The sequence below is a fragment of the Aspergillus candidus genome, assembly GCF_002847045.1.
Source record: "Aspergillus candidus strain CBS 102.13 unplaced genomic scaffold BDW47scaffold_21, whole genome shotgun sequence".
Taxonomy (NCBI): domain Eukaryota; kingdom Fungi; phylum Ascomycota; class Eurotiomycetes; order Eurotiales; family Aspergillaceae; genus Aspergillus; species Aspergillus candidus.
Window position 1 is genome coordinate 1 of NW_020194026.1, and position 26792 is coordinate 26792.

The 26792-nt window shown below is 53.2% G+C and overlaps 14 protein-coding genes and 1 non-coding gene across 15 annotated transcripts; 2 read left to right on the forward strand and 13 right to left on the reverse strand.

The window, feature by feature from the left end:
* Positions 1 to 47: 47 nt before the first annotated feature.
* Positions 48 to 238, reverse strand: BDW47DRAFT_125575 (uncharacterized protein; the record flags this gene model as incomplete). Its single annotated transcript, XM_024816406.1, has 1 exon — positions 48 to 238. A coding segment is annotated over one exon (191 nt), but the record flags the coding sequence as incomplete, so codon positions are not given.
* A 257-nt stretch (positions 239 to 495) lies between these two features.
* BDW47DRAFT_125576 (splicing regulator NSRP1-like domain-containing protein) lies at positions 496 to 1893 on the forward strand (the record flags this gene model as incomplete). Its single annotated transcript, XM_024816407.1, has 1 exon — positions 496 to 1893. One exon carries the CDS (start codon positions 496 to 498, stop codon positions 1891 to 1893), a length of 1398 nt encoding a protein of 465 aa, XP_024672143.1.
* Positions 1894 to 2107: 214 nt separating this feature from the next.
* On the reverse strand, positions 2108 to 4226 carry BDW47DRAFT_29138 (Zn(2+) transporter ZRT3). The gene is made up of 2 exons (XM_024818669.1): positions 3655 to 4226; positions 2108 to 3601 (listed from the first exon to the last, which is right to left on the reverse strand). Exons 1-2 carry the CDS (start codon positions 3805 to 3807, stop codon positions 2372 to 2374), a joined length of 1383 nt encoding a protein of 460 aa, XP_024672144.1. The 5' UTR covers positions 3808 to 4226; the 3' UTR covers positions 2108 to 2371.
* BDW47DRAFT_105383 (uncharacterized protein) lies at positions 3764 to 4226 on the reverse strand. The gene has a single exon (XM_024812550.1). It carries the CDS (start codon positions 4148 to 4150, stop codon positions 3917 to 3919), a length of 234 nt encoding a protein of 77 aa, XP_024672145.1. The 5' UTR covers positions 4151 to 4226; the 3' UTR covers positions 3764 to 3916.
* Positions 4227 to 4609: 383 nt separating this feature from the next.
* Positions 4610 to 5877, forward strand: BDW47DRAFT_29141 (DNA/RNA non-specific endonuclease). Its single transcript, XM_024818671.1, has one exon. The coding sequence runs from the start codon at positions 4716 to 4718 to the stop codon at positions 5703 to 5705; it is 990 nt and encodes a 329-aa protein (XP_024672146.1). The 5' UTR covers positions 4610 to 4715; the 3' UTR covers positions 5706 to 5877.
* BDW47DRAFT_29140 (putative RING finger domain protein) lies at positions 5878 to 7606 on the reverse strand. The gene is made up of 3 exons (XM_024818670.1): positions 6774 to 7606; positions 6443 to 6701; positions 5878 to 6379 (listed from the first exon to the last, which is right to left on the reverse strand). The coding sequence occupies exons 1-3, from the start codon at positions 7347 to 7349 to the stop codon at positions 6051 to 6053; spliced, it is 1164 nt and encodes a 387-aa protein (XP_024672147.1). The 5' UTR covers positions 7350 to 7606; the 3' UTR covers positions 5878 to 6050.
* Positions 7607 to 8179: 573 nt separating this feature from the next.
* On the reverse strand, positions 8180 to 10215 carry BDW47DRAFT_131616 (HET domain-containing protein; the record flags this gene model as incomplete). Its single annotated transcript, XM_024817353.1, has 5 exons — positions 8180 to 8338; positions 8369 to 8424; positions 8461 to 8615; positions 8652 to 9831; positions 9894 to 10215. The coding sequence occupies 5 exons, from the start codon at positions 10213 to 10215 to the stop codon at positions 8180 to 8182; spliced, it is 1872 nt and encodes a 623-aa protein (XP_024672148.1).
* Positions 10216 to 10751: 536 nt separating this feature from the next.
* Positions 10752 to 12462, reverse strand: BDW47DRAFT_29145 (alpha/beta-hydrolase). Its single transcript, XM_024818672.1, has 2 exons — positions 12424 to 12462; positions 10752 to 12356 (listed from the first exon to the last, which is right to left on the reverse strand). The coding sequence occupies exon 2, from the start codon at positions 12270 to 12272 to the stop codon at positions 10773 to 10775; it is 1500 nt and encodes a 499-aa protein (XP_024672149.1). The 5' UTR covers positions 12273 to 12356; positions 12424 to 12462; the 3' UTR covers positions 10752 to 10772.
* A 186-nt stretch (positions 12463 to 12648) lies between these two features.
* BDW47DRAFT_105386 (FAD-binding oxidoreductase) lies at positions 12649 to 14305 on the reverse strand. The gene has a single exon (XM_024812551.1). It carries the CDS (start codon positions 14211 to 14213, stop codon positions 12696 to 12698), a length of 1518 nt encoding a protein of 505 aa, XP_024672150.1. The 5' UTR covers positions 14214 to 14305; the 3' UTR covers positions 12649 to 12695.
* An 879-nt stretch (positions 14306 to 15184) lies between these two features.
* BDW47DRAFT_29150 (uncharacterized protein) lies at positions 15185 to 16248 on the reverse strand. The gene has a single exon (XM_024818673.1). It carries the CDS (start codon positions 16003 to 16005, stop codon positions 15454 to 15456), a length of 552 nt encoding a protein of 183 aa, XP_024672151.1. The 5' UTR covers positions 16006 to 16248; the 3' UTR covers positions 15185 to 15453.
* A 429-nt stretch (positions 16249 to 16677) lies between these two features.
* BDW47DRAFT_105388 (O-methyltransferase) lies at positions 16678 to 17997 on the reverse strand. The gene is made up of 2 exons (XM_024812552.1): positions 17310 to 17997; positions 16678 to 17222 (listed from the first exon to the last, which is right to left on the reverse strand). Exons 1-2 carry the CDS (start codon positions 17836 to 17838, stop codon positions 16987 to 16989), a joined length of 765 nt encoding a protein of 254 aa, XP_024672152.1. The 5' UTR covers positions 17839 to 17997; the 3' UTR covers positions 16678 to 16986.
* Positions 17998 to 18718: 721 nt separating this feature from the next.
* Positions 18719 to 18792, reverse strand: BDW47DRAFT_t81. Its single transcript has one exon. It is a non-coding gene; the product is annotated as a tRNA-Val (tRNA).
* A 179-nt stretch (positions 18793 to 18971) lies between these two features.
* Positions 18972 to 21000, reverse strand: BDW47DRAFT_105390 (flavin monoamine oxidase family protein). The gene is made up of 3 exons (XM_024812553.1): positions 20306 to 21000; positions 19922 to 20243; positions 18972 to 19865 (listed from the first exon to the last, which is right to left on the reverse strand). Exons 1-3 carry the CDS (start codon positions 20663 to 20665, stop codon positions 19099 to 19101), a joined length of 1449 nt encoding a protein of 482 aa, XP_024672153.1. The 5' UTR covers positions 20666 to 21000; the 3' UTR covers positions 18972 to 19098.
* Positions 21001 to 21332: 332 nt separating this feature from the next.
* Positions 21333 to 24166, reverse strand: BDW47DRAFT_105392 (putative C6 finger domain protein). Its single transcript, XM_024812554.1, has 9 exons — positions 24101 to 24166; positions 23771 to 24024; positions 23532 to 23715; positions 22930 to 23467; positions 22816 to 22854; positions 22718 to 22768; positions 22406 to 22671; positions 21742 to 22337; positions 21333 to 21669 (listed from the first exon to the last, which is right to left on the reverse strand). Exons 1-9 carry the CDS (start codon positions 24130 to 24132, stop codon positions 21635 to 21637), a joined length of 1995 nt encoding a protein of 664 aa, XP_024672154.1. The 5' UTR covers positions 24133 to 24166; the 3' UTR covers positions 21333 to 21634.
* Positions 24167 to 24865: 699 nt separating this feature from the next.
* BDW47DRAFT_105394 (carbon-nitrogen hydrolase family protein) lies at positions 24866 to 26447 on the reverse strand. The gene is made up of 5 exons (XM_024812555.1): positions 26090 to 26447; positions 25524 to 26014; positions 25239 to 25451; positions 25133 to 25177; positions 24866 to 25075 (listed from the first exon to the last, which is right to left on the reverse strand). The coding sequence occupies exons 1-5, from the start codon at positions 26232 to 26234 to the stop codon at positions 24902 to 24904; spliced, it is 1068 nt and encodes a 355-aa protein (XP_024672155.1). The 5' UTR covers positions 26235 to 26447; the 3' UTR covers positions 24866 to 24901.
* Between the last annotated feature and the right edge of the window lie 345 nt (positions 26448 to 26792).

Consider the following 26792-nt stretch of genomic DNA (forward strand, 5'->3'; position numbering starts at 1 on the left):
ATATATATATATATATATATCAATATGTAAAGAGAAAAGGGACATACATATTCCCATTCATCCACTGCGCCTCCTCAACAATATCCAAACTAGAGTGGATAATAAACTGGTTCATGTACTGCGCGGTGTCAGGGAAGCGGAAGCGGGCAATGCCATCGCCGCCGCTCTTAGACGTGCCAAAGGCGATGTTGAACAGCGGGGCGTCGGTGGGGGAGAGGATGGTAAAGTAGTACGACATTGTTCCGTATGTCTGTCCTGTAGCGGCGCGTAGATAGATCGATATTGCGGCGTCAATCGGAGGTCCAACGTTTGGCGGAGGAACAGCTGGGACGATGCGGAGATAGGAGTATACGTCACGTGTGATAAGATAGAGCTTACACGTGACACCACCCCAATCATCGGTCTCGATGAACGAACCCGTCCGCTCTCATCGCGCAAACTTGCATACTCGGTCCCGACAGGTGTACCCAGATATAACATCAAATAAGAACGAAGATGCCTCCTAAATTATCCCTCGGACTAAACCTCCCCGGCAAGAAACCCCCCGGGGCGCGACCCCCGCCATCGCTAGGCCAAAAGCGCAAGAAGACCATCTTCGACGACGACTCGGACGAAGACGCAGCAGCAGAGAGTAAAGGCAGCGGCGACAACGCAGTAGAGATTACCAGCATCGGGGGCCTAGAAGAACCCGTCCAACCAGCCCCATCAACCAAATCCCCATCCACAGCGCCTCCACCCGCAAAGCGCAAGATCCCATTCGGACAACAAGCGGCCGCCAAACCCAGCGCGAAGCCACTAAACAAGAGCTCCATCTTCGCCGACGACGACGACGATGACGATAACACCAACAACACAAGTGAACAACTCGACAAAAACACCGGAGTCCAATTCGGCCTAAACCCCAGCAAACCCAGCACAGCAGAATACACCAACCTCTCCGCCCTCCACAGCAGCCGCAAACACGCGCAACAAGCCGAAGACCTCGACCCCTCAATCTACTCCTACGACGCCGTCTACGACAGCCTCCAAGCCGCGAAGCCCCAAAAGAACAAAAAGAAGGACGGGGCAGAAGGCGAAGAAGAAGTCCCACGCTACATGACCTCCCTCCTCCGCAGCGCCGAAGTGCGCAAGCGGGACCAGCTGCGCGCGCGAGACCGCATGTTAGCGAAGGAGCGCGAGGCAGAGGGCGACGAGTTCGCGGACAAGGAGAAGTTCGTGACGGCCGCTTACAAGGCGCAGCAGGAGGAGATGAGGCGGGTGGAGCAGGAGGAGGCGGAGAAGGAGCGGGCGGAGGCCGAGCGGCGGAAGAAGAACGGCGATGTGGGGATGTTGGGCTTTTACCGCGATGTGTTGTCGAGGGGTGAGGAGGAGCATGCCGCTGCGATGCGTGCGGCGGATGAGGCTGCTAAGAGGGTGAAGGAGGGGGTTGCTGGGACGGAGGAGGAGGAAGAGGCTAGGAAGGAAGCGAGCAAGGAGAAGACGGAGGCGCAGGTGGCTGCCGAGTTGAATGCGCGTGGGGCTCGCGTTGCTGTCAATGATGAGGGTAGCGTGGTGGACAAGCGCCAGCTGCTCTCTGCGGGCCTCAACGTGGCGCCTAAACCGAAGGCGGCGCCCTCGGCGGCGCCGGGTGGTGGAGCTGCCCGCCCGGCAGCCAAGGCGCGGGTTGACGGGGCGCCAGCGTCGGGTCGTGCGGGCCAGCGCGCGCGCCAGACGGAGATGATCGCGGCGCAGCTGGAGAAGCAAGCTCAGGAGGAGGCGGCGGCCGAAGCGGCGAAGCAGAAGGAGCTGGAGGAGCGCAGTCGCAGTCGCAAGAGTGGTACCGATGTCTCGAGTGCGCGCGAGCGGTTCCTGGCGCGGAAGAAGGAGCGGGAGGCTGCTGCTAAGGGTAAATAAACCTAGGTACTCAATCCTTGGTTTTCGTTTTGGATGTGGGGTTAGGAGTTGCATTCATGGCGTTTGTACAGTACGGGCTTGTATAGTTGTATCATAGATTATGAGATGTATGCCACTCCGATGGGCTTTTTCCAGGACAGACCTCAGGTTGCACCAATCGGTTACTTTTATTCAACGTATCCAACTGCTCACGAAACTCAATGATCGCATTTACTATGACTAGTGGTATAATAACCGATATGCCCACCAGTAGGCAATGATTCCAAACCCAAACTTGAAGAAAAAAAGAAAGAAAGAAAGCAAATCTGTATGTCCAGACCATTCGTCACTCGTTACAAGATCAGACCGTAAACCAACTCCAAATGCAAGCCATTCCGGATGCCAGATCACGTTCACGGCGTACGATGCAAGCTAAATATAGTCGTTCGGAGGAAGGCCTCGCAGGAAAATCGTATCGAACGCTAGAAGATAACAATACTCATGCAGTCAGGGCGAAACTCAATCCCATCAAACCCATTCCACCAATCGCGAACCCGATGCACATTCCGCCGTGGTGGGTCAGTCCCAGTCCCTCGCTGAACAGCTGCAAGCCCACTGAGGTCATGACGCCGGCCGTGGCGGCGAACATGCCCCCGTACACGCCCCAGGAAGGGTCCGGCGCAGACTCCCCCGGCGCGGCTCGCTGGGTGGTCCAGATCCACAGGGCGGCCAAGCCGGCTCCCGCGGGCTGACTGATCCCACCCAGGAGGCTGGACCAGAACATGGCTTTGCCGCGGGACTGGAGGGCCAGATAGAGGGGCAATGCCATGGCGAAACCTTCGCTGATGTTGTGGATGAACAGGGCGAGGAAGACCGTTGCGCCGAGCTGCGGACTGGCGTGGTTGGTGGCGTAGGTGATAAAGCCTTCCGGTAGCTTGTGAAGCGCAATGGCTATTGAGGTCTGCAAGCCGATGGACAGAAAGGCGTTTTGCGGAACGTGGTGGTGATGCTGAGCGGTCGCGGGGCCCGTCGACTTGGCGGCGAGGTCCGGGTCGGCTGTGCCGTCCAGTCCGATATGGGAGGAGGCCGACGAGCTGGGCTCCGGGGGCACCCAGGTCAATGCGGGGATCTCGGCGTTGTGAGCGTCCAGTGGGGCGGCGACCGGTCGCGCCGGAAGACTGCGCGAGTGTATCACGGACGGACGGCCGTTCTCGACGTCCGCCGTGGGATCCAGGATCGTTTTGGCGCATTCATGGCCGCACGCCTGGGAAAAGCCATAACACGGGCCATCCTCATCACAGTGGGCCTTGACCCCACCCACGAGGCCGCGGACTTGTTTTACCAGGCGCATCCGCCAAGGTTCCTGACGGAAGGCTCTTGAAGGCATCTCCTCGTGCGCGTGAGGCGGTGCGACGACCCCGGTGGTCGATTTGTGCGCGGGTGCGAGGAGGGGGGTGTGCTCGGAAGAGTGGTGTGTGTGGGGGTGGGGGTGGGGGTGGTGGCCATGTCCGTGTCCGGGATCCTCGTTCGCGTGTGGCTCATGGGTATGGTCGCAATCGACGACGTGGGAGGGGATGTATTTATGAAGGAAGGCGGACAGGACGCGAATGATGACAACACCGGCCAGGAAGAGGCCGATCAGGAAGAAGGCGGCGGCGGAGGGGGAGAACCCCGCTCGAATCAGATATTTGTTGGAGGTGGGGAGCATGCTGTAGAGCGAGGTAAAGAGCTGTCGAGGGCTATTAATTGGAGATCACGGCGATCCAGAAGGTCCACGCCTACCAGGACTCCGGCGCTCAAGCAGAGAGAGGCCGATAGGAAGCCATTGTTGTTGACGATCTGAAAATTCTTCTGATGCGAGAAGCGGCGTAACAGCACATCCGCACATACCAGGGAGGCACCCAAGACACAGGCTGTTGTTGAATGGTTTCGCATTAGTGACACATTCCTAGCATTGCACGATCCTCTTGGCTGATTGACTTCATTCTCGAGGCCCGAAGAGGCAAGTAGAGAGGAAATCACTGACCGATGCCCGAGACGGTGCTCATAACCCAACCCCGGGTATCATTGCTAGGCGCCATGACGGGGTGGGTGAATCTATGCTGCGGAAACAGCTGGTGAGCGGATACAGAAGGACGGAAAGAGGGGTGCAAGAAGACTGAGGGAGAAGTAAGAAGGAGAAGAGAAGAGAAGTGGAAGTGAAGGCGACGAAGAGCGAGCGTTGCCGCGTTGGGAGACGGAAGGACCTTGTGGATGATATCATGCGGGTCGGAGTCATCCAACACACCGTACTACTCTCGATTATATCATTTGTATAGAATAGATGTAAGGGGTATTCGAATAGCCGATGCTATCTACCGTATATACCATTAGTTATAATTGTTATCAGTGTTGTTTGATTTATCTCGAGAATTGGAGAAATCGGTCTGGAGTGCATAACTGCCAACGGTGTGATTACATAATCTATCCATGTATACGTGCATGGTTCACTATTTGTTTACTCTAAACTCTTGATTTATAGATTTGGATATTTGATTTCGCTGGTGGAATTCCACCATAGAATTGTATGAAAGCTCCTATTGAAGTAGATAGTATATCCTCACCGTCGTCTATCGTATGGTTTGATTGTGTAGAATCCTGTGTTCTCCGCCTCAGGCCTCACTGCCATCCGCATTTTCTTCCCCGAACTTTCTCCTCTTCACCTCCGACTCTCCTCATCTCTTCTTCTTCTTCCCCTCTTGCTCCTCCTCACCTTTTCCTCTTCCTCCTCTCCTCCTTTTCTCTCCCATTCCTTTCGATTTTCTCTTCTTCTCCGGTTATACTCATCTACCGACATCCTGTCCATGTCCAAAGCCACCGTCGCGGCCATCGCCGCCGCCAGTGCGGCTACGGGCGCCGGTCTGACTGCCCTGCTCTACTCTCCCCGGCCTCAGCAGCAAGCTCAGAAACTGTCTCCTCCTCCTCCTCCTCCGTCGGCGACAACTACGTCAAATGTGCCCGCGACCACCCCGACACCGCCCTCCCTTGCCTCCAAACCCCCCGGTGGCCCCGTCGACCCGCACGGCATTTACCAATATGGCTTCCCGGGCCCCGTCGCCGACCTGCTGAGCTCGGCACCGCTCGCGGGCGCATATGACCGTCGCACGCGGAACCCCGCCTGGGTCGCAGAACACATCACGCCGGCCTCCCTGGCGCTCAAAAACGCGGATCGCAAACACAGCACCTTCTTCGAAGACACGACCATCCCGCCGGCCTTCCGCGCCAAGCTGGCCGACTACTTCCGCTCGGGCTACGACCGGGGCCACCAGGTGCCGGCGGCGGACGCCAAGTGGTCGCAGCAGGCCATGGACGGCACCTTCGCGCTGTCCAACATGTGCCCGCAGGTGGGCGAGGGCTTCAACCGCGACTACTGGGCGCACTTTGAGGACTTCTGCCGCAACCTCGCCAAGCGCTACCCGTCGGTGCGCATCGTGACGGGCCCGCTGTACCTGCCGCACCGCGACCCCGACGGCAAGTGGCGCGTCTCTTACGAGATGATCGGGAACCCGCCCAACGTCGCCGTCCCCACCCACTTCTACAAGGTCATCTACGCCGAGGAGGGACCCGCCGCCGCCGCCGGCAAGGTCGCCCTCGGCGCCTTCGTGCTCCCCAACGCCCGCATCTCCAACGACAGGCGTCTGTCCGAGTTCGAGGTCCCCGTCGAGGTCGTCGAGCGCGCCAGTGGCCTCGAGTTCGCCGCTCGCCTGGAACCCAGCCGGCGCAAGCGTCTGTGCCAGGAGATCAAGTGTGAGATCGTGGTGCGCGAATTCAACAACGCGGCCAAGCGGTCTTAATCATGTTATATATGATGAGAGGACGTGGTTCTTGATGGGTGCCGATCGCCTGTGTATTTTTCTTTTTTGCTTCCTACTTCCCTTGGGTGTATCATGTTTATAGTCCAGGCGCTCTTCAGGCCGCACGTGCCGGGTTTTGTATTTACGAGCTTTGATCATAGACCATCAGTGGCTGGAACGCCAGCGAGGGGCATGATAGCATTTTCAGCATTGCAGACATAGATCTAGATAAATCCCACCTAAACTGTACAAACGAAATGAAAACATCGACAAACTCCGGTCCCAACCAGTCAGCCAGATATACAATAGAAGCCCAACTCCCAAACAACCATAGAAGTATATACATCAACATTGAAACGCCACGCCCTTCTTGACTGCGACATTACCCCCACCACCAGCATAGCCCGTCCCCTCGCAGCTAATCTCCACCAGCCCAGGCTGAATCCCCTCCTTGTCCTTGCTCTTCTTCTTCTTCTTTTTGCTGCCGTCGGCAGCCTCCCCATTCGAGTCCCGAGGGGTGATATCCGTCTCGCAAACGTAGCAAAGGATCCGGCCATGCAGCGCCGCCGTCTGCGCCTGCTCCTCCTTGGTGGCATGAGGGTCGGGTGCGTCGTGAGGTGTCATGAATTTCGAGACGCAGGGCGAGCACATGACGTGGCCGCAGGGTTTGGTTACTACACACATCACGTTAGCACATCCTCCAAATAATAAGTCACAAGAAGTGAGCAGATACATACAGAAAGCCTTGAGCCCGTTGGTCAGCGTCTTTTTACAACTCGGACAGACCCTCGACGGGGAACCGTCGGAGGCCTTCTCCTCGGTGAAATGCACCTCGACGAGGGACTTGAGCGAGTAGCTGTGCTTGTTGTCGTCGGTCGACGCAGGGCAGATGGGGTTCAGTTTGACGGTCTTGTTGGCGGCGATCTCGTTCGGGTCAGTGGAGGGCGTGAGCGAGGGAACCCAAAAGGAGGGCAGGGCCGATTTGCTCTCGTCCAGCTGTCATTATCACCATTAGCCAAATTCTCCCTTCTCCTCCTCATCGTCCAGGAAAAAAAAAAAAGGACTAACCTTCTCCTTCTTCAACTCCCTCGTCAACCGCTCCTGCTCCTCGCGCGCAATCCTCCTCATCTCCCCCTCATCCAACTCAAACACCTTCTTCCTCTTCCCACCAACAACAACCTCCCTCTTCTTAAACGCCGCCAACGCCGCCTCCTCAGCCGCCCCATCATCCCCCGCCTTCCTCTTCTTATGATTCTCATTCTGCCGCGTCCCACCCGAACCACCCAACCCCATACTAACGAGCTCAAACTCGCGCAACTCACGCTGCCTCGCCTCCTCCAGCGTATGCTCCTCATCCTCCGCAAGCCGCTGCTTCGCGTCCGCGCGCTCCTTCCCCAACCGCTTAATCTCCTGGCGCTGGGCAAGCAGATCGCTGATGGCGCACTCGCGGCAGAAGAGGTCGCCATTGGTGGCGCAGGCGACGACGGGGGCGCGCGCGGGGCGCAGGCAGAGGCGACAGGAGCCGAACGGGAGGAAGGAGTCGCGGCCGATGACGCCGCGTTGGGTGCCCCATGTTGAGCGGAGGAGGCCTCGTTCGTAGGAGGTGAAGTGGGGGAGCGAGGTGTTGCGTTTGGAGTGGGCCATTTTGTTATGTTTTATTCTTCCTGGCGATCCTGGTGGGTTGCGGTGGTGGGAGGAGGTGTGGGATAAAGCTGAGGTGGGTTACGCTCGCATCGGGGCCGGAGGAGCTGCGGAGGTGCAGATCGGGGGTTGGTTGCGAGCAATCGACTGAATGGCGGGGTATTGGTACTGAGCGTGGTTTTTGTGAAGTAGAAATGAGCTATTAATTGACCTCATGAGAAGAATACAGGAATGCGAGGGAAGATGATGCTGGTGAGCTGCAAATTGTTTGATGTGAAGTTGGATTATGCAATGGAGCGTCACTTAATGAACCGTATTACTAAACATATACTTAATTATGTATCATGTGATGATGGCTGAAGTATAAAAAACCGAACAGATATGAATGACTTAGACAGACTGATAAGCCTCTACATATATACACTTGGAGCTAATGTGACAATCGTCGATCATAATGAATGCAATTGCAGCTTGAGTTGTTCGGGTCTTAAGATGGAGATTTACTATCATCATGAAGTACCCCAGTGGTATATATCGTAGTAACATGAACTTCGGAAAGATACCAGAAAAGGAAGAAAAGGAAAAAAATAAAAGACATTATACTTTAGCATGGGAGTATTATAAGCTCGCTGTTTATCTGCTTGTGAAATTGGTTCTGGAGTTGTTTAACTATATAAGGAGAATTGGGAGGCCTGGCTGGACAGACACGGGATAGTTTAAGATATATATGTTGGGATGTCAGTCAGGTTAAACCCTATACCAAACGTTGGCCAACGGATTGGCGTAGGGGCCTTGAGAAGATCTAACCCCACAAAGAGAATCCTACATGAGTCTCATAGAATAGATATCTCGTATCTTCCATCCTTGCTCATAGACTCGTACTCGAACCAACTTGCCTTCTTTTGATCCTCAAATTTCGTCCATACATCCATGCCCAGTGCCTTGGAGAAAGCATTCAGAACACCCACCCGTCTAAACTGACCACTTGTTTTCTCAGCAGGTTCAAGCAGAAGACAAGCCACGTTCCATTCTGGTGACTGGTGTGTATCAAGGTAAAGCGGAAGACAATGAAGCTGATCTGTCGTAGGAGCACAGTCGACACTGATGAAAAGACCCCCTCCATCTTTCCACCAAGTGCCATCGAAGAAAACCAGCCACCCGCCATCAGTTCTTGAACGAAGTTCGATAGTTGTAAGGGATCCAGAAAGCCTCAGAAGTCCACCTGTAACGGCCCCAAAGGGATCTTGCGTGGCGGTTTGAACTTCACAGCTGATTATGTCGACCAATGGCTCGAGATCCTCGTACTGTTCGTTGTATGCAGATGGTAAAGAGACACGACCATCTAGACTTGCCCATGACCACGACGGTGCGCGGTAGGGGCTAGGTCTCGGGCAGAGTTCTAGTCCATTGCATGGACCGAGCCAAAACAAGTCAGTAATAAGGGTTGACCTCCACAACCCAGCGCAGTATTTGTCGTGGAGCGCCCGTTCCATGACCCTCGAAAACCCAGATAGAGCCATAAGTTTGTCTGATTGATATGTCAATTGACACGCCGTGTAGACCTCCACAATGTTCGCCCAGCTTTCTCTCATAGCGTCTCGTATTTCAGGCACTGCGGTCATCACCCTGGATTCCGGTCCACGCCTCGCACTGTGCAGTATGGTCCACAAAGTGTCTCTCATCATCCACCTCTCTGGAAGGTTTGGTGGCAAGCCACCCGGATATGCTTCGCACGCGTTTAACTCGTAGCATTCCCAGAACAGCTGCGATCCAGTCAAATGAAGGACCCGTGGCGCCAGTAGTAGTTCCTGCGTAACCCACGCCCGTTCCATCAAAGGAAGGCTTTCGAATGTGTCGTCCCAGAATCCGGTGTAGTAGATATTGTAGACATCATTTTCAAAATTATCCCAAGAAGGCTCTATAACGCACGGCTGAATTAACGATAGGTCCCTTTCCGGAAAACAGCTGGCTTCGTTTTTTTCTGCTACGCTCGCTGCTATATTCAAGACTGCACCTCCGTATACGTGACTCATGAGAGGCGCCTCTTTGTGCCAGTCTGCAATGGAGTCTTGGAATATGCATAGGGAATCCATCCAGAGGAAGTGGAGGCCCAGAGATCGAGCTGTGTATATAGCATCTTGAAACACTGGATCTAGATCCGAGATACTGACGCCCTCTTCTAAGACGTCCCTTGAAGCCGAAGTCAACGAAGAGAACTCAGAGGCCTGCGAAGCCCCCCAGCAATGACTGAGAGTTGCATATCGCAACACAATTCCTTGCTCACTGGGGTGGAGCAGTAGACGAATCTTGTCGGCAGACGGCGATCCGATCTGGATGAGCCGTGTGGGAGTATAGCCCGACAATGGCGACATACGGCATCTGTCGTGACCATCCAAGCACTCAGACAGCCATTTCGACGCGTTCTGCACGCTGGATTCCCAAGTATGGGCACTCGAAGACACATTGACATCAATACTGTCGGCGTCTAAGTATACGTTAATACATTGCCCACGAACAAGAACCCGCACACTCGCAGTCCAATCTTACCATTCATGCTCTGCAAACAGAAAACCACACAGCTCCCTCCATCCTCAACTCCATTTCTGTCAACCACAAACTCCAGCTCCAAGATCTCACTCCCATCGGCAGACTTGCGGCTAAAGCAGTACTTTGAAATTGGCTTAGACTTTGGATTTTCAAACTTTCCGGACAACCGGGGTGGCTGGTCAGAAGCCGTACGCCACAACACCTGACATATGTAGCAATTGTCAAGAGCTGCTTGTTCAAGCTTCTGAAGGTAGATGTGGTGGGCTGACGTCCTCTGGCTGAAAAAACCGGAGAAGATCTGGCGGCAGGTTGTGCACAGCATGGTTTGTGGTCCTTGCACGATGAGCTCGGTCAATTGCCTAGGTTTCTTGGAACGCAGTTCAAGAAATACATAGATAAGCTATGCCCCTGAGAAATACCTAGCTAGATATCAGGGCAAGGCTGGGGTCTCAGGCTATCAAATACGATTGCGGGGTCCCATTGGCACGTGATGATATACATCTACGCGCTGAGGTGGGTTTGCGTATGAGCTACTAATAGGTTCGCTCACTATGACGATCTTTTACATTAAGCGCCTGCGTCTGGGTCGAATGGTAGTGATGCCATGTGAGGGACGGGCGGGATTGTTGGGGCCTGAGTAGACACGGATTGAATTGTTGGCCCCGGACGGTATACACATATGTAGAATTGCTATTAGAGGATAGTATACATCCAAGCGGTCAGTAAAATCTAATATATAGCATCTAGCCAATGTAGAGCAGTATAAAAAGCAAGTATACAATCAGGCTATCTCTAAATGCAATGCACAGGCTTCTGTTTTCCACCAATTAATAGTATGCTACGTTGAGCCGTACGATCAATACATCTCACTATGCCAGGCTAAGACTGCAAAACAGTCCCACTCTTCGGCACCTTCAACCCAATCAAATAGTCATCAATCGCATCCCTCGTATCCCCCTTATGGAAGTAACTCAAATGCCCACTCCCATTCCTCGCAACCAACACGGCGTTACGATCGCCAAACTGTCTCTTCACGGAAAGAGCCCACTGGAACGGCGTCTCAGGATCATAAAGCGCATTCGTCAAGAGAACAGGCGTGTCGAGCGTCCTATTTGCAAACGCAGACGTCAACTCACGCGGCGGGTTCGTGACAGGCGCAGGCCAATGCAGACACTTCGCCTGGAGGTACCAGAATTCGCCCTGGCCGCGGGTGTGCGGGGTCATAGCCTCGCCGGCGAGGACCTTGAAGAAAAAGTCATCTGCGGACCACTGCGCGCGCAGCCAGTCCTGGCAGACGATGGAGACGTAGCTGAAGTCAGAGTTGGATTGTTCGCTGTAGACGGGGTAGGAGAAGGAGCTTGAGTCGTTGTGAAACATGGCGTCGCGCAGGGAGGCCGACGCGGCGGCCCAGCCGGGGCCGTACTCCGGGGTGTCGTCGTATGGGAAGATAAGGGCTGCTTGAAGGTTGCGGAGGATCTCGTGGCCGGTGGCGTTGGAGCGGCAGGGGTAGTTGTCGGAGGAGAAATCGGAGCAGCTGGGGGCAGGGATGGGGGCGCGGTTGGCGCGGTCGATGAAGGAGTCGAACTTGGCGGGGAGCCGGGTGGTGTTGTGTAGGGCGCAGGACCGGTCGGTGGCGCACCAGTGGAGGAACCGGTTTAGGGTGACTTCGTAGCCGAGGGCTTCTGACTCCCAGGCGTAGATCTCGGGCTGGGAGTGGTCGAGGACGCCGTCGAGGACAGCGGCGCGGACATTGTCGGGGAAGAGCTCGAGGTACTGGGAGCCGAGCTGGGTGCCGTACGAGAAGCCGAGATAGGTGAGCTTTTCGTCTCCGAGGGCGACGCGAACGGCTTCGAAGTCTTTGGCTACGCTCGCTGTGTCGACGAAGTTGAGTAGGTCGCCGCTCTTTTTGGCGCAGCTCTGACCCATGGCCCTGTATGCTTGGGTCATTTCGTGGTACTGGGCGGGCGTGCGCGGGAACTCGGGGACACGGACGTTCCAGGCGTGGGGATCGCATTGGATGGGAGTGCTTTGGCCTGTGCCGCGCGGGTCGAGGGCGACGATGTCGAAATACTGGTGGAGTTTGCTGTGCTCCCAGATGTCGGAGTTCGTCATCAGATCAGTGGTTGCTGCGTTGCCAGGTCCGCCTGGGTTGAACAGGAGATAGCCGATGCGCTGCGACTTGTTGGTTGCTGGCATCATAGCCATCCCCAGGTTGATCTTCCGCCCATGGGGGTTGGCCCAGTCCAGTGGGACTGTATGGTTGGTGCATCGAAATTGATCCGAGGGGCTCTCAGGGCAGTCCGTCCATCGGATCGAGGGGGTGGCTGAACCGACAGCCCCAACAGCACTCGCCAGAGCGAGAAGTTTGAGGTTGACCATATCGAAAACAAGTGTTAGTATAGGATAGGAGATGTTTGTGTTTCAAGAGCCGCGAGGTTCCCTTGACCGGGTATATAAGTATTACTTAAATTCGTAAGCTTGAGGAGCCTGTCCACTATCATGATGACATGATAAACTGGGTGGAACCTACGGAGTACGGAATAGGGAAGGCCGACTATGCAGGTTGCCGATCAATCATCGTGGAACTTACTGAATAGGAAATCGATAAACCGACGCAAACACCTTACTGATGTTGCTAGGCCGACGTGGTCCTCACAGAGCCCTCGGAGGTAAAAATCCCAGGTAGAGCTCATAGAGCCAAACTCGGCTGCCCCAGAAAATAATATAGTCAGACATATGCCTATTGACTATGATGCATTAGTCTATATACATTCGACGAATCTATTTACAACAAGACCTGACCTAAGATGAGTTGGGATCGCGCTCGTTTATCCCCTTCCAAGGCGTTTCTCTATGATGCATATACTCTTTACTTTGGATCGCCTTCCGGATCCCATACATGCCACCAAAAGGCCACTGGGACCGCAGCCAGCTCCCCCACGATGAGTTGCTCTCCTGACGGGTCCGTTGCGTATCGATCTTGACCTTGTCATAGACACTGGGCAGACTGGTAGCCGAGTATTTTTCCCGCAGCGCGTCGTACCACGGGCGATCGAACATGCTCCAGAACTCGTTCTCCGGGTAGTAGGTGTGAGCGTACAGCCATTTCATGCCCCCGTGGCTCCGGATCTGATGCTCGAGCTCACGGTTAGCAGAGATAAAGGTGTTGGGATCCGTCGGGCCCCAGCCCCAAAGCCCGACATTGAGCATGGGCTTCGGGCTGCCGTCGGCTTCGACCTCGCCCGTGTGGGGGTGCATCGTGGGCGGGGGCGTCTGGCGCAGCGGGCACAGCCACAGGGGCCAGATGCCGAAGGAGTCGGTGGCCTTGTTGATAAACTGCTCGGCCGTCGAATAGGGGAACGCCAGGTCCTGCACGATGTAGCGGCTGGATTCTCCGCTGGCATGGAGTGCCTTGTACAGCATGCGCGTGTGCAAGAAGTCATCGAGCCACCACCGGGTATACTGGTTGAAGGGGAATTTGAAGTAGTCAAACGCGGACGCGCCGACCCAGAAGCCGCCTCGGTCATAGCGGAAGAGGTACTCGGCCAGCGGGATGAATTCGGTGACGGGGGAAGGGCTGGCATTGGTTCTGTCCTTGACGTGGAGATAGAACCACGGATCCCAGGGATCGCTGAAGGTCTGCAGATTGGTGTCGTCAGGCTTCTCGTTGGTCATCTCCCCCGTGACCACCACACCGTGTTCTTTTGAGAAAAGCATCCCGTCCACATAATCGTACGCATCATTGGTCGTCTCCGCCTGGATATCCTTGATCGCCTCAGCCACACTGCCCTTTCGATGATAGGTCGCCTTGACGTATTTCTTGGCCTCGATCAGCTGCAGCTCCACCATGGTAGTGATCCCCAAGCTGCCCACGGCACCAGCGGCCCCGTAGAAGAGATCTGAGTTCTCCGTCGGGGACGCCCGGGTGATCTCGCCATTCGCCAGAATCATCTCCACAGAGTTGATCGTATCATTGAAGAACCCGTGGCGAAACGAGCTGCTTTCCCCCGCCGTGCCAGCGTACCCGCCGCCGACAGTGATGCCGGGGAACTCCATGACCACGGGCGGCACCAGCCCGTACTTCAAAGTGGACGCGACCAGGCGATCCATAGGGACATTCGGCTCGACCAGCGCGGTCCGCGCCTTTGCATTGACCTCTAGGACATTGGCCAGCTTGCTGATGTCGAGCGCGTGCCCCGGGCGACGCGGTCGAGTGCTGTTGGTGGAGCCATGAGAAATCCGAAAAGGCTCTTTGCGGTCATAGAATTGTCGGACTTTGGCAGCAATTTGGCCAACCGCCTGTCGGTGTTGGGCTAACATCCCGACCGTTCTCCAAGAAAAGTAAGAGAGTGACCTGGGGAAGAATGACCAGCATGGAGAGTTGGAAGTCAAAGAAAATCCACCCAAGCGGACTCGAGAACCCGAGAGACCTTTCCTGATTGGTGGATGGGGGAGAGATCGACATTAACTTATTTAGGCAATGCACTACAGCCACGTGATCTAGCTGGATCCGGTTAGACCCCAACAAACACGCATTCCCGTGACTTTTCCAACATTGACGGATCCCTCTGCAACGAATCAATAGTTCTGTGGACATGACACTTTTGATCGGACATGCCCCTGAGCAAGTATCTCACGCTTTCCCCACCCGTGTGATTCCCTTGCAGGCGAACTGTGATTGATCGGGTCGGTGGCGGTGGAGGAAACTCCCCTTTACGAGCCTCTTGGCTAGATGTGAGGCATATAGTCAGACCATTGGACTGATTGATACAAGTCTTTCGGTAAGGCCCGAAGGCTAACAAAGGACTCGACGAGGATGTACCCTCGAGCGAGAACGTAGATGACGACGACAGGCGCATGGATAGCAATCTGGGCCCACCGGGGGAACAGCCTCGCAACCTCAATGATCGTAGTCGCGTCTTGATGGAAGAAGAACCGGGCTGCGGCGGGTGCCACTCGCTGGCCAATGGCCCATGCGAGGAGGTACAGAAGAAGCAACCCGAGAAGGGTGAGACTGGCTGTAGCCCAGGGAACCCGCTCGGCGGTGGTGGGGAAGACAAGGATCCATCCCACCAGGTGCATCCCGAAGTAAGCCAATTCGAACAAGATCCCGTACAGCATTTGTGGCGTGGTGATACCCTTGGGGGGCGTTGTTTGGCTGTTTTCGAAGCGCCATGTGGACCCTGGGCTTGATCTGGTATTGGTGTTGAACACGGCGCCCACCCCAAACCAGAAGGGCGTGGTCAGGCTCCTCGGATCGGGAGGGGGCTGTACCGCACCAAGACAAGCTCTAGGGCTGGAGATCTGGTCATTTGGCTGCCGTCTTGCGAGAATCTCAGATATGAGGCTCGTTGTTTGGAAATCAATTGGTACCTCGACGTCCTGCGGCTTGTCGAACCAAAAGAAAAACGTGTGGAGCGTGCACAAGATGAACGCCACGGTCGTCAGCTCCAAAGTCGTGAGCCCAATGTCTTGGATCCACCGGCCGACGCACTGCACTTAGAACCAGACGATTTGCACCAAGGTGGCTGCACGAGCAAACCCATCGTTCCGGTCTTTATCATCGACCATGGCCAAGGTGATGTCCGGCATTGGGAGATGCTGACGCTCGACCAGCCAATCTAGCTGGTAGCTGGTCACCGCAAGCGGCTCGTCGAGGTCCGGCGCCTTGATCCTGATTCCACCCACATCGGCAAGAAATGCATGGCTTCTGGATCAACGAGCCCCGTGCCCGAGCTGCGAAAATGTTCCACCGACTGATTTGCCGACTCCCACTGTTCTGCGGCGATGGCAACCGTGACTTCGGGGAAGAGGATGGTGAACAGTTGCCAGTGTATTTTGTATTCGAGGTATCCAAAGTGCCCGGTGATGGAGGTGGGGATTTTGAGACAGAGACACGACCAGCTGCACAAAAAGATGGTACAGACGCAGCTCCAGACGATGTCAAGAGTGCCTCTGGTCTCGGATCCGGAGACCCATCCCCAGATGAAGTTTTGATTCGCACTGGCGTTTCCTGATGCCATTGCTCTGATATATTGCTGCTATGGAGCTCACGTATGTTACTTGAACCTGTCCTACACCTCTCTATATAAGGAAGACTGGTAGGCGGCATGATTATAATCGAAGCCAATATCCTTATTGGACACGATGCGGTTCCTCTTGAGCCTCACTCCTGAGAATTAACAGCTCGGAGGGGTCACTGAATCCATCCGTCGTAATGAGATTACACAGGAGAAAAAGAAAGGAGAGCATTCGGCGATAATCAGGCAAAGGAAAACGAGGTGGCGTTGATAGCTAGATTGGACTTGGTGAGGTCAATCGGCGAGGTGAGGACCTCGATGAGCTTCCTCCTCTGAAGCATTGCGCGGCGTTGTTCGATAATAAGACCATCATATTATATTAGATTTTGGTTGGATGGGAGAGTCTATAGATGATAAGAAGCTGAATTTCAATAACAGATATCCAAGATGGCATGCGCTGTGTTTGCTTCAAGTCGTAGATAATGGAGCATTTATTGACACGCTACAGATGAAGGGTTTGAGGGAAAATGCCTTGCAACAAGTATCATCCTGTGATAAATTTCACCATGAATTGCATAACATGAATGCATAGACGATCCACCATGGTGGGGTGTTTATGTGTACTACAAAAAGATCAAAAATCTTTCATTTATTCGTGGAAGATGTTGGATAATATACTTGTCTTCAAACGATTCTCTTTATGTCTAATCATGACAAGAAATCGGGCTCGAGATATAGAGTCGTGCTAATATGTGTAGTCACAGGCTTAATATACTCACTATTATTATGCTGGAGCCCTTTCTCTTTTACATGTTGACTTGCCATTTTGCTGACGGATGGCCTTCTATTGTACTCCTGCCTGGTAAGGATATATCACAGTCTATGGCCTAAAGATCATCGAAGGATTTCTTTTTTCGCCTGCTATATATTCCAAATATTGGTCCAAGCCATAAGAAACAACACAGTCAAGCAACTGTAGAATATAATCATCAGTCTGTTTGGACTATATTCATTCGACAAGCCGTTGCCAGAAACCAGACAATGTAAGGGTGTACCAACCCTATGTTCGAAAGTCAAATATCTTGGAAGTGCTTCTCCGAAGCCAAACTAGGCAAATACACGCTCATCTCAAAGCCATTTGAAAAAGGGAGGGTCATATTGCGGAAGCCATTATCCGGATCCCTCATATAAGCCAGCAGATCTGCATATCCCGCCGCCGCGGAGACAGTGTTATCGGTGAGAACGACAGCGCCAGCTCGAAGATGCGGTAGAACCGTCTTGAGCGTGGGAAGAGCAATGGCAGTCCAGACTGGTTCAATCCAAGTTAGCCCTGCACATACCAGCGGTATCTACAGACCGAAACCCCCCAAAAGAGAAGACTGAAGTCATCACTCACTATCCAAAAGAAGCAGATCCACCTGCGGCATGTTCCCCTTCAGCGTCTCGAGAATGTTCCCCTCCCGCAGCTCAATCTGGCTTTCCACATCCTTTCCACACTCCGCCCAATACCCTCTAGCGACCTTCGCCTTCTCGCTCTCATTCTCAGTGGCAATGACCACCCCAGACTTGCCCGTGTGCGCCTTATTCTGCGCAACAGCAAGCGCCAGGTAGATGGTGGAGACGCCGAAACTGGTCCCAGCCTCGACGACATTCGTCGCGCCCATAGCGGTAATCAACTGATAGACGAATTGGCACTTGTCTTCGTCGAGCGCGATGAACTTGTCGCGCATCATGTTGTCGAATTCTGCTTTCGCATTGCGGTTGGAGGACTTGTCCTCGAGGTCGCCGATGACTGTTGACGAGATGACCTTGTTGGTTTGGGAGATTGCAAGCTCTTGGTCCGTGGATTGCTTGTGTAGCTTAGTGAGGAGATCCTGGACATGCTGCGGGGCATGGACGGGCGATGGGGATGCTGGAGATGGCATCGTGGCGCGTTGGATGCGGAGGAGCGATGTTGCTGGGTTTGGAATGGGTGGATTGTAGGGAGTGTGCGTTAGACAATGCGAGCTTGATATTTACTTGGACTAGTCAATGGGTATATATAGGAGTAGTGGTATGATTGCATACGGTGCATGAGTTGTTCCGGGGTGTTGGGGCGGGCCCAGTCCGTAGAACCCCGCAGCCCTTCCTAATCGGGTGTGAAGAAATGACCTCGTATATCATTGGAAAGGGCCGTGCTAGAGATTTTGACAGAACTATAAGATAAGATGTTATTATAATAAAGAATAACTAACAAGACCACTCCTCACTTCCTTGAGTACTGAAAAAACCAAGGTGAAACATCACGTATCACTAACGGCGAAAGTCTAGGGTAACATGTTGCCAGCCCTAACAGGCATGCAATTGAGCATCGGATCCATTACCACTGCTGTGTTGCGTCAGATGATAGCTAGGAGATTTATCACAGCTCTTGTAGCTTGACCAAGGTCCCTATTACTGTAAATAACTGCCGGAAATGACAACAATGCCATCTGAAACCCTACGCATTGTGTTTTGGATGATTTAGATCGCCTTTTCCCCTCAGAAGCCCCTTTGGAATTGCATGAGCTTCTCAACGCGCTCTAGAACCGTTGCCTAGAAGACGACGCGGGGTAATCACTGGCTAGATTCTCAGGTGTCGAACATGTTACCAATCAGCATGGCATAATCTCGGCCGACGGGGCATCCGGATACGAGGGAGTAGTGTGCAGAAAGAAAGGAACCAAGGAAAGGACAGATGAAGCACCCCGTACTCCGTAGAAGGAACAAAAAAACAGAAAAACAGAAGCGTGTCGTCGACCGGAGCAGCCAAAAGCAAAAAATAAGTGACCAGTGCCAGGTTCGAACTGGCGACCTTTTCGGTGTTAACGAAACGATATGACCAACTAATCCAACCGGCCAACTCTTGGATATGAGATTGTTATGTCCCGCAGTAAACTTATATTGCTCCTGCTGCCGGCGAGTTTAGGAAGCTACGAGGTGGGGAACAGTTGCGCAGCACACACCAGGGCAGATTGTTCTGCGTTGTGCGTATTAACTTTTACTGAATAGATTTATTCATTGCTTACATTGTAACTCCACTTGCTAGCGTCCATTGGCATCATTGTCGATGCGATCATTACGAGAACCGCCCATGGAAGTCTCCTGCAATTTACAGGATAGTAACTGAAGAAGTGAGGTTGTCCTCAAGAAGGCAACCCCAGTCACTACCCGTTCAAAAGATCAATAACCTCCTTCGCACCTCTAAACCCCGAACGCACCGCCCCCTCCATATATCCCCTCCACAGAAACGCGGTTTCCGTTCCCACAAAATGAACACCCTTAAACGGACACCGAGCAGCCGCGGCGTCCACAGAAGAGAGCAGACCTGGCGGCGAAACAGGACAAGGCGCACCGCCAAAAAACTCCTGCTTGGACCACTCGACCTCCAGAACATTGATAGGTTCAGGGACATTGAGTTCCCCGGAGAGTCCTGAAGCGCTCTCGAAAGTAGTGCGAAACTGGTCCCACGCGGTTCTACGTCGCTCGGAAGCCGACAGCAGCGACCATTCCCGGCCACGCTTGCCCACGATAAAACAGGTGATGGACCATTGGTCGTCGTCGGGGATGCTAGTGTCGCGTGAGAAGAGGATTGGTCCTAGGTCGGTCTCCATGACGCCGGAGAGGCCGGCTGTGCGCCACCAGGGTTGGTCAAATACGTATATCATTTTACTGTAGTATCCCAGGATGTTGTTGCTTGCCAGGCGCGCCTTGTCTTCTGGCAGAGGAGGATCGAAGGAGATCTTGTGGTACAGTGGAGTTGGTATCGAGAGGATGACTTTCTTGGCGTGGAAGGTACTGTTTGTGGGAGACGATGTGCGGACCGTGCAGATGCGTGTATGTGAGGATTGCTCGATAGATGTCACTGGCGCTGAGAGGAACAGTGTACCTGGATTGAGTGTTTCCGCCATCTTTCGCGAGAAACTCTGCGTTCCTTGATTTGTTACTCCAATCAGCGGAATGAAGATAAATTGGTAAGCGTTGAGTTACCCTCTCGAACCCGGAGATACTGCCCTCCATTCTTTCCGTCAGACAAGGCAGCATCGACCCCGGTGGCTATCTTGATGTAGTGCACAAAGCTCAGCATGCTGATCGAAGCCGCTTCGACCCCGAGCAAAGATTGGGTGACCGTATCCACGATGCCAACCACTAAATCAGACTGGAATGTCTTGCTGCAGTATTCGCTCGCGGACATACCGTCCAGCTCTGTCCCGATCGAGCCAGCCGCTGGGTCCTCCAGGTCAATCTGATCTACCAGGCCTTGGATAGTTTGGAGGACCGAAGCCACCAAGAATTGATCGTGTTCATCTAACTGTAATCAACGCAAGCGTGTCAGCGCGCCAACAAGCAATTAACTCTCCGTGGAATTCCTACTGGCAAGGTACCATAAGGGTGCGTAATGACCCCCTCCGCAGTCAGCGACAGACTCATTCCCTCAGCCCTCTGAATCTCTCCATGGAGACCGTACTTCCTAAGCAAGCCGTACATCTCACTTTGTGACGTATCGTTGATCCACGCCGCGCCAATATCGTTGACCCCAGGACCGTTGAGCTTCGAGGGCACAGAGAGCGTCTTGCCGCCAACGCGATCAATGGCTTCAACGACAATACAGGACAGCCCAGCTGCCTGGACGTCCAAGGCTGCGCGCAGCCCGCTGAGCCCCGCTCCCACCACAAGGACGTCGACTTCCTTGGGAGCAGCCGGGGTAGGGAAGCTGTTTGTGATGGACATCATGGAGCAGAAATCAGATTGAACAGGCTTAACACGCGCAGTGATTTGACAATTTCTACCGGACGCTAGAAAGGAAGCACCATCGCAAATCCCTTAGCGCCATCATAACAACATCCCGATTATCCCAGCTAGTATGGAGGGGGAAAAAGGCGGGGTCCTGATAACGATAAGCGCAGCAATCATTGAATCCTTGTTCCTCAGGCACCTAGCCATCTCTGCCTCAGGCCACAAGCCACGCCTCTCGGCCGGTCCTGATCGTCGCAGATGGACTCCACCCGCTCAATCAATGCAATACTGGAAATCAGGTCCAAAGCCCGCGCAGTCAAGCAAACGGCTTTTGCTCCACAACAGACAGATGACACGTTATTGGTGCAAGAGGGGTTTGCAAACAAGCGGGACTTAGTTGATGCGGCGCATCTGGCCAGCCAGCGGATGTTGCGCGCGGCAGGGGTTTGTTCAGATCCCGGGATCCCGAGATCGTACCATTGAGTTTGGCTAGCTTGGATCGGCATGTCTATCACATTGAACGTGCTATGTGTTGTTTGTGTCTGCTTAGTGCATGCGCTGTGTCCTGCACATGGCTTGAGTGGGGATTGTGGTTGTTCTAGGCTCCCCCCGCCTCCCCGGTGGGGGTTGTGGATGTGTGAGTTATAGATGGCTAGTACAGTGATAGACTGATCAAACTATCTTTCGATGGAGTCGGTAGTTCGATACAGGATGAGAACAAACATAGTAAAAAAATTCATGACTCGTAAATATTCCCAAAGTAAATCATCCCTTCTGGGTATTTCTGCAATTATGCAACTTCACGTGCGTGGTAAAATTGGCCGTGTCTCATAATATTCATAATTTCCCCCAGACATTGCAGAAACAGACCCGAAACAGATCGCTGAACACATAATGATAATAATATACAAACCTGCTAACCAAGTCCCGCGCAAATAGCGCGTTCAATCAATGGTCGACAAATCATCAACCGTCCAGAAATACCCAATGCGAGACCTCATCTACATTTCCCATCAGCAACAAATTCCCAAACTGAAAACGACAAGGACTGGAGATGAGAGGGAAGCCCATACCTTTCATGCCACGGAGCGCCTCCGACGCAATAGCATAATTAGCCAAAGTCTTCGAAACGACCCGCAAATTCTGCTGCAACTCATTCACAAGTCCAATCCAGGCACGACCCTTAGACGAGTCCAACGCGTCTGCTCCGTTTGAGTGCATCGGCCGAGCCTTCATATACACCATCAGCATAGCGTAGCTAGCCTGCATGACGCAGCACGCGAAGGTCGGCATCGTGCGGGGGATCTCGACGCGGGAGCTGGCGGACATATAAGGCGGGGACGTAAGCGGGACGGTGCTGTCTGGGTTTGGGTAGGGGAGGTTGTCGAGGAGGCGGACAATGTTGAGAGCGGCTTGGAGACACATTTTGGAGGATTCGTGCGAGGAGAAGGGGAATCCTAGGGGTGGTGGTGGTGTTGCTGCTGCTGTGGAGGAGGCTAGGGATGCGCTGCCTGGAGAGGAAGCGGAGGCGTGCTCTGTGGAGGTGGTTGGTGTTGCGAGACCGCAACATTGTGGGCTAGGGCTGGCTGTGGAGTCGAGATCGCAGTGGCGTCTGCGGAAGATGGGGATGTCGCTGAAGGCGCAGAAGCGGTGGATTTTGATCCTTGAACTATTTTCCCGTGCGTTAGTGGCATGTGCGCAGGATCGGATCAATGGTGAGAGGGAGGAGAGACGGACCTATGAAGTTTGATTTCGGCAATGTGACGTATTGATTGTAGGGCGAGCTGATCTGGGGAATCTGTGATCGGAACGAGGGTGTTGGGCGTTAACGAGGTGCATTCTCTGCACATGAGCAGGAGCTGGGTGATTTGGGCATCGAGTTGCGTCATGCGACTGGGGATCCACGAGGCTTGGAAGCGCGATTTGGCTGTTTCGTTGAGATCGTGGACGAACGTTGTTGCTTCTAAGATCGTTTGTTGCGCTTCGATAAGTAGTTTCCATCCCTTTTCCCGGTTAACGCAATCCAGTTTGGCAGAGAACTCTACAAACCTTGGGATATGGCGTCACGAATCGAGGATCGTACACATTGATCGCAGCAGGCTATAAATTGTGAGTATTTTGAATGTGCAAGAGATAAGTATACATACCACTCCGCTGACTATGGATCCTTGGCAAACCGTGATGTACTAAAAATATGTCAGCACTACCGTCGAAAATACACCCAAAACAATATAATAACAGAGAAAGTAACGGAGACATACCGTCATCCACCAAGCCCTCTTCCTCGCCTCGGAAAACTCATCCTCCTCGACCATCTCATGCAGCGACACGCTCATGGCAGCCGTAAGAGCCTGACCAGCGCGATTACACAACTTCCGTATATTGCCGCGCTGCGCATACTCATACGTGCTTAGGAGAACTAGTGCTAGCACGGCTTCCAGCGAAACAGGCAGTTTCGAATGTAGAGGCGGTCGATTCAGTTGCGGCGCTCCTTCAGAAAGAGCCTTGGACGGGTCAGACGACGAGTCGAGGAGTTCCAGATCCTGCTCAACAGCGTCCAAAGCAGACTGCGCAAAGCTCTGCGCGAGATCTCTACGGAGCTTGGTGTATTCCGCTTCTGAGGCCTGCTTTACGTCGGGACGGGGGATGAGCACCAAGAGAGCGGCTATGGCGAGACTCAAGGGACTGGTGGGTTGGAACGGAGACTTGACGTTAAGGGGGCGGTTGGTGACGGGGAGGCGTTCTGGAGGTGGCAGGATCGGGTAGTAGATGTGGATAAAGACGTAGTAGGCATCGATTCTGGCAAGCATTAATGGAGGAAATTGGAAGTGGTTTCGTTTGTTGCTCATGATATGGCACTTACATGTCCTCGTTGCTCCCGTATACCTGTACCATGTCCGAGACTGGTTGTTCTGGCTCAGAAGGGGCATGCGACTCATCTGTAGAGAAGATACAATCGAAGATCTGTCCCACTTCCTCTATAGAGCTGTCCACGCTCCGGAGTCCAGCTCCGGGCTCGCTCATACTCACTAACTGGCTATACAGATCTACTTACCGTTGGTTAGTTCATACGAAGTATACGGCATGCGGGGGGAGTAATACCATCTTCGTCGGATCCCCATCCGGTCAACGCAGCGTCCAAACCAGATAACTGCTGGATACCGTCGTCCTCACTGGATACTACGATATCCGACAGCGACATCGGAGAAGGTGGCGTGTCGCCGGTCTTCCTCCGTTTGCGATTCTGGCAATTGCGCGGCCCCCCCCGGTTACTAGGGACGTAGAGACACGGCCTGTCTTTGGCAACGCAGTTGGAGCATTTTTCTTGCCCATCGCAGCGAATGCGCCGTGATCGACTGATAGCCCAAGTTAGTCTCTGTCAACTCATGACTGTAAAGTCGCGAAGAATTGTTATTCAGATGGTTATATTACCAAGACAGACATGCCACTTTAACCGGCGGCATAGCAAATTTGCGGCCTGCGGCAGCTGCACTACTGTTCTCCTTTTCTTCGAAAGAACTCATTTTGGGCGTCGGGAAAACATTTGCTAAATATACCTGGTATAAAGAATCACCAAACAAAGATAACATGAAATAAAAATCTATAAAAACGACCAGACACCGGCGCCGGAAAAAAAGTGTCGCACGCCATTCACGAACCGGGCCCAAAGCCCGATGGGACCCTGGTTCAGCAGATCCCGGCGGGAGCAAACCCCGCCAAAACGTTGTATCTGCAAGGCGGGTTTTGTGTCAGATCCCGACTTTGAGGACCCTATAGTTCTGATTCGCATGTTGCCTAGACCCACCAAGGGAATTGCCCCATCGGAGTGGCACGATCCTTGCCAGATCTCCGAAGGGATATGGGATTTCTAATGGACATGGGTGGGTTGATAGAAAGCATGGCGAGTCATGCAGGCTGCCCCACTGTGTGTGTGTGATTCTGGCTTAACACTTGATTACGGGTCAGGACGTGGTTAGTGTCGGCACGACTTGTAGATAAATGATAGAGAAAAAAAGATAAAATAAAGATAAAATAAAAAAAAAAAGTAAGAGTAGTAGCAGAAGTAAGCAAAGGGTAGCGACAAAATAAAAATAAAAATAAACATTTAAATAGCCGAGAATTGAAACAAAATAGGCACCGAAGTATATGTACAAGTTGAAGTTATATTTGCAATACTATCTAAAGTATACTAATAGAGAGGAGACGACCTTAATGATCTATAAGTAGTCGGTCTTAATTCTGTTCAGCCGAGGGGGTGACAGGCTCCAAAGGCGTCGAGAGACCAACTCGGTCTACAGTTCGAGTATATTCGACCCCCCCATTCACACGATCCTCCTGAACCACCAGGTCCTTCCGGTTGGTATCCACCAGCAGTCGGATCAAATCCGGGCGCATATAGTGACCGCCCTTTTCCTGCATTAGTTTAACTCCGACTAGCGGAAGATGGATCGTGAAGAAACTTACAAAGTCAGCGAGAGACTTGGTGAGATGGCACTCATTCAGGTCAATCTAAACGGGTAATGTCAGCGAACAACCACTGTGGCAGAACAAAACGAAGAACAAAACTTACGTCCACGTAGAGCAGACCCTGGAAGTCCTTGTCTGGGTGGGGGACAAGGTTCTGGCCATCGGGACCGAAAATGCGACCATTTCCGTTATAGATGTGCGGGTCCTCGAGTTCCTTTCCGGGAGGCGTGTTCAACTTGATACCCTCGGCCGTGATGGTCTGCCACGGCGCCAGGGTGAACGTGCCGGTTTCGATGGCATACGCAGGCGTCACGAGCTATACATCCACATGTTAGCGTCGGACAAACAAAAACATTGACAGTCAATCAGCAGGCATGAGGTTTATTACATCAGCATTCGCTTCCGCAACATTGGTGTACGGGTCCGGGTACCGAAGGGTCTCCTTTCCAGGGTACAGCGGCCAGGCGGCAACGTGGACCTGTTCGCCACGCGAGGCACCGAATGCCTTCATGAACGGGTTCATGTTCTCCCAGCAGTTGAGGTGGCCGACGCGGCCAATATCAGTCTGGGTGACCGCCTCAGTCGTGTCGCCGGTGCCGTCGCCGAAGATCAGCCTCTCAACGTGAGTGGCGCGGATCTTGCGGCGGTGGTTGATGACATCACCCGTCGGGGAAATGAGAACCTGAGTGGTGTAGAGACTGGCAAGGTCAAGCTCGGAGTAGCCCAGCGAGACGTAGATCTTGTTGGCGCGGGCCGCCTCGCGGATGCGACGCATCTCATCCGAGTCGGAGGGGAGACTGTTCTCTCTGTACTTCTTGAGGAGAGGTAGGCTTTCCTGGTAGTTGGTCTTCCAAGCCCAGTAAGGGTAGCCAGGGATCCCTAGTTTTCCCAAATTCATTAGAACATGTTCTACGGTTGAGAATCGCTTCTTCCTCAACGGTTGACTAAACTTACATAGTTCGGGGAAAGCAATCAGCTTGCAGCCTGCTTCGCCGGCTTCGTTAATCCAGTGGATAGTTCTCTTGACGGACTCCTCGAGGTCGAACCAGCCGGGCTCAGCGTTGACGGCTGCGGCCTTGTACTTGGTCAAGGAAGGCATAGTTGTGGTGATAATGAAGGCTGAGATGGTCTCAAGAATAGATGATATAGAATTGATTGTTTGCGATGTTTTGGTATTATGAACACAGCGACGAATCTTCCTCTTTATATGTCCGACTACCTGGTATCAACGCCATATCATTTTCCATCATGGAGAATGTCATATGTCACGCCATTCAGAAGGGTGGAGGTCGGTTTCTGCTCGCTGTTCGCTAAACCGGTAGGATCTACGAGTATCACTGGAGTGGTGAATGTATCATGTTGATGAAATCTGGATGTAGAGGGACCCGAAGCATGAAACCGGGCTTTGGATACTGGTTGATAGATGATTGATAGATAGATAAGCGGATATATTGAAAACCCCAGCGATGGCAAGTTCTCGGTGTTCGAACGCTCAACGTGCAAATCCCGGAAGTATAGGACTTTTCCACCAAAACCCGAAGGTTACGTATTTGCCTACACATGCATCATGCCATTTGCTCCAGACTTCACTCACTGACCAAGGAGATTGAAATCAAATCCAATGTAGCGATATTTCCGAATTCTGACCGAGTCACTT

Excerpts from the sequence above, each read along its gene's own strand:
- BDW47DRAFT_29138 (XM_024818669.1), bottom strand. The coding sequence starts at position 3,807 with ATGCGAAACCATTCAACAACAGCCTGTGTCTTGGGTGCCTCCCTGGTA. Across the intron at positions 3,602-3,654 it reads GCTTGAGCGCCGGAGTCCTG|CTCTTTACCTCGCTCTACAG; the intron begins GTAGGCGTGGAC and ends AGCCCTCGACAG.
- BDW47DRAFT_105383 (XM_024812550.1), bottom strand. The coding sequence starts at position 4,150 with ATGACTCCGACCCGCATGATATCATCCACAAGGTCCTTCCGTCTCCCA.
- BDW47DRAFT_29141 (XM_024818671.1), top strand. The coding sequence starts at position 4,716 with ATGTCCAAAGCCACCGTCGCGGCCATCGCCGCCGCCAGTGCGGCTACG.
- BDW47DRAFT_29140 (XM_024818670.1), bottom strand. The coding sequence starts at position 7,349 with ATGGCCCACTCCAAACGCAACACCTCGCTCCCCCACTTCACCTCCTAC. Across the intron at positions 6,702-6,773 it reads GGGAGTTGAAGAAGGAGAAG|CTGGACGAGAGCAAATCGGC; the intron begins GTTAGTCCTTTT and ends TGATAATGACAG. Across the intron at positions 6,380-6,442 it reads CAACGGGCTCAAGGCTTTCT|TAACCAAACCCTGCGGCCAC; the intron begins GTATGTATCTGC and ends TGATGTGTGTAG.
- BDW47DRAFT_29145 (XM_024818672.1), bottom strand. The coding sequence starts at position 12,272 with ATGGTCAACCTCAAACTTCTCGCTCTGGCGAGTGCTGTTGGGGCTGTC.
- BDW47DRAFT_105386 (XM_024812551.1), bottom strand. The coding sequence starts at position 14,213 with ATGTTAGCCCAACACCGACAGGCGGTTGGCCAAATTGCTGCCAAAGTC.
- BDW47DRAFT_29150 (XM_024818673.1), bottom strand. The coding sequence starts at position 16,005 with ATGCCGCCTACCAGTCTTCCTTATATAGAGAGGTGTAGGACAGGTTCA.
- BDW47DRAFT_105388 (XM_024812552.1), bottom strand. The coding sequence starts at position 17,838 with ATGCCATCTCCAGCATCCCCATCGCCCGTCCATGCCCCGCAGCATGTC. Across the intron at positions 17,223-17,309 it reads GGATCTGCTTCTTTTGGATA|TCTGGACTGCCATTGCTCTT; the intron begins GTGAGTGATGAC and ends GGATTGAACCAG.
- BDW47DRAFT_105390 (XM_024812553.1), bottom strand. The coding sequence starts at position 20,665 with ATGATGTCCATCACAAACAGCTTCCCTACCCCGGCTGCTCCCAAGGAA. Across the intron at positions 20,244-20,305 it reads ACCCTTATGGTACCTTGCCA|TTAGATGAACACGATCAATT; the intron begins GTAGGAATTCCA and ends CGTTGATTACAG. Across the intron at positions 19,866-19,921 it reads GTATCTCCGGGTTCGAGAGG|GAACGCAGAGTTTCTCGCGA; the intron begins GTAACTCAACGC and ends TAACAAATCAAG.
- BDW47DRAFT_105392 (XM_024812554.1), bottom strand. The coding sequence starts at position 24,132 with ATGCCGCCGGTTAAAGTGGCATGTCTGTCTTG. Across the intron at positions 22,338-22,405 it reads GCCGAAATCAAACTTCATAG|TTCAAGGATCAAAATCCACC; the intron begins GTCCGTCTCTCC and ends ACGGGAAAATAG. Across the intron at positions 21,670-21,741 it reads GGCGCTCCGTGGCATGAAAG|ATGAGGTCTCGCATTGGGTA; the intron begins GTATGGGCTTCC and ends TGGGAAATGTAG.
- BDW47DRAFT_105394 (XM_024812555.1), bottom strand. The coding sequence starts at position 26,234 with ATGCCTTCCTTGACCAAGTACAAGGCCGCAGCCGTCAACGCTGAGCCC. Across the intron at positions 26,015-26,089 it reads GATTGCTTTCCCCGAACTAT|GGATCCCTGGCTACCCTTAC; the intron begins GTAAGTTTAGTC and ends TGGGAAAACTAG. Across the intron at positions 25,076-25,132 it reads CCAAGTCTCTCGCTGACTTT|GGCGGTCACTATATGCGCCC; the intron begins GTAAGTTTCTTC and ends ATGCAGGAAAAG.